We start from the raw sequence: 3,380 nt of genomic DNA, 5'->3' as shown, positions 1-3,380 counted from the left end.
GGACAAGGAGTGGGAAAGGGAGCGAGAGAGAGAGAATCCATGCCAGGCAGGGTGCTGCTACCTTTCAGAAACTCTGAGGAACCTGTGCACTCACTGCAGACTCCAGGACAGTTGTACTCCCATGGCCTACCTTACAGAACAGAAATCCAGCTTACCAGACGAGCCAGTAATCTGTGCCACTACATTTTGGTCCCAGCAGGCAGTGCCGCAGGTCTCACAGCCCATGTCTATGACGTCCCTGCCCTGTTAATCCCTTGCGCAGGAGTTGGTGTGAGTGGCTTCAGGAATTCAGTCAAGGTGAGGAGCAGGAGGAAAGAAGTAGGGGGTAGGAGCCAGGACAGGACAAGGCCCCAAGGTGAAGGCTGAGCCCATTGTAGTCCACTATTTAGAGCAGGTTCAGTCATGGCTGTGGACATTGGGGACCCCAAGAGTGGTTTCCGACACTGCGAAGTGGCTGTGTTCATCAATGAAGAAGTGACGAGGAATGGCGGTGGCCCTGGCTTTTACCTGACCTTCCGTTCACGGCCCTGGAAGGATATAGAAGACGGTCTGAGGTCTGTCGTGGCTGATACTCACTTACCGCGCACCATCAAGAGGGCCTGCGCGTGGAGCGCTCTGGCCCTGAGTGTGAGAGTGGCTTCGAGGCAACGAGAAAGGCAGACACGACGTGTCCAGCAGCTGAACAATCAGGTAGAAGAACGAGAGGCAGCCACCTGGACTTTGGCCACAGACCTACAACGGCTGCGTGAGGAGCGTGATGAAGTGGTCTCTGAGCTTCGCAGTGCAAAAGACAACCTGAAGCAAGTGCTACAGGAGCGTGACATTCTACACAAGAAGCTGATTGAGTTTGAGCTCTCACAGAAACTCCTCGCTGAGTCACAAGATACTGAGTATCCAGGTACTCTGCGGTGGCCTCTAATTGCCAAGCAACATAGAAAGCCTCTTGAGACAGGCTTGCAGAATGAGCAATATGCAGTGTTCCCGAAGAAAGCCCAGACGGCATCCATGACAGGTATTTCAAGGTCCCCTAGTCCTTGAGCCTAAGCCCCACAGTCCCCTCTACCAATGCGTTATTGCCAATGGCATCCCCTCTCCCATCCAGAGCACTCTCAGATGGGGAAGGAAGGACTCCATCCACGTTGACTACAGTGGGATCCCTGTGCCAGGGACAAAAACTAATCTAGATATAACTAGGGAAGCTGGGAAGCTTTGGCCCAACACAAGTTCCTCACTGGATTTAGGAGGGGGGGAAATGAACGTAGAGAGAAATCATTTCTTGAGGGCCCTGTCCTAATACATGTAATTTTTTCTTTTATTCACATCATACACCATTTGGAAACTCATCAAGTAAAATTTTTCACTATGCTACGACCACACAATAACCTCTGGGCTCCTTTGTTGGCTGTGTTAGAGCATCTACCCCATTATCTCATGCATGCTGGGGCAGTACTCTACTGCTGAGCTATACCCTTAATCTGCATTCGCCCTCTTTAGCACAGCACATCTATTTGCATATATGGATCTCTTTCTCCAGATTCAATTATACATATGTATGTGCATATATAATTTGTACTGTTTTGAGAAGGATAAAATTCTACTGAATATGTCAATTTACCTTTAAAAGGAAAACATTTCAGTTGCAGGTACGTTTACAGGTGGACAGTAGTTGAGTACTATCCATTTAATTACCAGTCAGAAGAAACGGAGGTTACAAAACATTCTCTTTTCTTTTTCTGTACTCTCCCATGCATAACACCAGCTCTTCTGCAGGCACAGCTATGCTTTTTAAAACATAAGATGCAGAGTGCTCCAGGTACATTGTTTTTTCTTTGAGAATGCTATTCTTTGAGAATGCTATTGCTGTTTCTTTCCTTTGTTTTTATAACATTCATGGGCGCTCTTCTTTGTGTCTCTAAGTTCTAGAAACTTTGAGTGAAGCTGAAGAATTCCCAGCTTCCGACATGTGAATCTTCATGAAAGGCCCAGCAGCAGCAGCCTGTACCTCAGTAAGACCTCAGCTACCTGCTGCTACAAACAACATGAGGAACTGAGGAGAAGAAAACATCTGGGTGTATTTTGTAGAAAAAAAAAACCATACAGATTTTGTTAGAACTTAATCCACTGACATTGCAGAGTTCAAAGGGATTCATGGGCCAATGTAAAATTTTAGAGGATGTCACAAGTTTGTTGAATTTCATTCATTAGTCCATTGAATGGTTACTGATAAATTGGAGTGTGTAGAAACTACAATTACAATACTGGTATACACATTATAATCCCTTTGGGTAAGGTTGGTAGGTGACAGTAGACTACAAAATTTCAGACACGGTGTGCATCACGGTGTCCTTTGTCCTGTGTGAAATATAACCTTTGGAGAAACTCTATTGAAAGAATGTCAAGATCCATTTCTGTAAGTCGGGGGGGGGGGGAGTCATTTAGAGACTTATTTGGGCAACATCGACAGACAAAATAGTCTTGTTAACATTTAATTTCTGTCTTTATCAAGGGATTAATTTGATAATTAAGGAACTTTTTGTTTTAATTTTTCGAGACAGGGTTTCTCTATATAGTCTTGACTGTCCTGGAACTCACTGGTCTCGAAATCACAGAGATCTGCCTGCTCCTGCCTCCTGAGTGCCAGGATTAAAGGCATGACCACCACCGCCCATCTGATAATTAAGGAAGAATTTAAAGAGATAAATTTTGTGTAATTCATAAGACAAAGTTATTGATTGTTTGGGGTTTGCTATGAGTCGGAACTATATTGGATATTGACTGGTTAGTTTAGCAAAGAAGGAGCATAATTTGGGACTCAAATGAGATCGGAACTGTCTTCTCTTTCTTGCATATAATGTGGTCCTGGGTAAAGCCAATAGAAAGAATAGTTAGGTCCATTTTTTCAGTCAGTTTGGGGGGGGGGCAACATGAAAGAGTTCCTCATGGATGGATTTGAGTGGGCAAACTCTTCCCCTTCTTAGTCTCAAGTTTGACAAGGCAAAGACCAGGGAGGTGGCCTCATGAAAATGCAGGCAGAGCTTTCCTGGCCCTCCAGTCATTTCCTCCCTGGAGGTCATAGGTGTTTTCCTGGCTTCTCACCAGCCTACCTGGAAGATCACTAGGTTGTCTTGAAGTATTTAGGGGAGTGTTGGCTACACTCTCCAGCCCTCAACCCTGAACTGTCCCCATCCCAAGTCCCTCTCCAGTCAGAAGCGATGAAGATCAGGGCTACCACAGCACTCTGTATGGGTGGTGCTTCCTTGGGAGGACTAATTGGGTTTTAACTAGAACTGATGTGGAGGAAGGGACTCTTCCCAGTCTCCTCTTCCACTAGGTATAGGAGTTGCAGGCTTTCAGTATTCCCCTAGGTCAGTGGCAGCAAG

General features: G+C 45.7%; 1 protein-coding gene across 1 annotated transcript; it reads left to right on the top strand.

Moving 5' to 3' along the window:
* The first annotated feature begins 402 nt into the window (after positions 1-402).
* LOC113837809 (testis-expressed protein 13C-1) lies at positions 403-1,967 on the top strand. Its single transcript, XM_027433525.1, has 2 exons — positions 403-1,012; positions 1,918-1,967. The coding sequence occupies exons 1-2, from the start codon at positions 403-405 to the stop codon at positions 1,965-1,967; spliced, it is 660 nt and encodes a 219-aa protein (XP_027289326.1).
* Positions 1,968-3,380: the final 1,413 nt, after the last annotated feature.

This window comes from Cricetulus griseus, chromosome X (assembly GCF_003668045.3).
Source record: "Cricetulus griseus strain 17A/GY chromosome X, alternate assembly CriGri-PICRH-1.0, whole genome shotgun sequence".
In the NCBI taxonomy this organism is placed as follows: Eukaryota; Metazoa; Chordata; class Mammalia; order Rodentia; family Cricetidae; genus Cricetulus; species Cricetulus griseus.
This window is presented reverse-complemented; position numbering and strand designations above follow the sequence as displayed.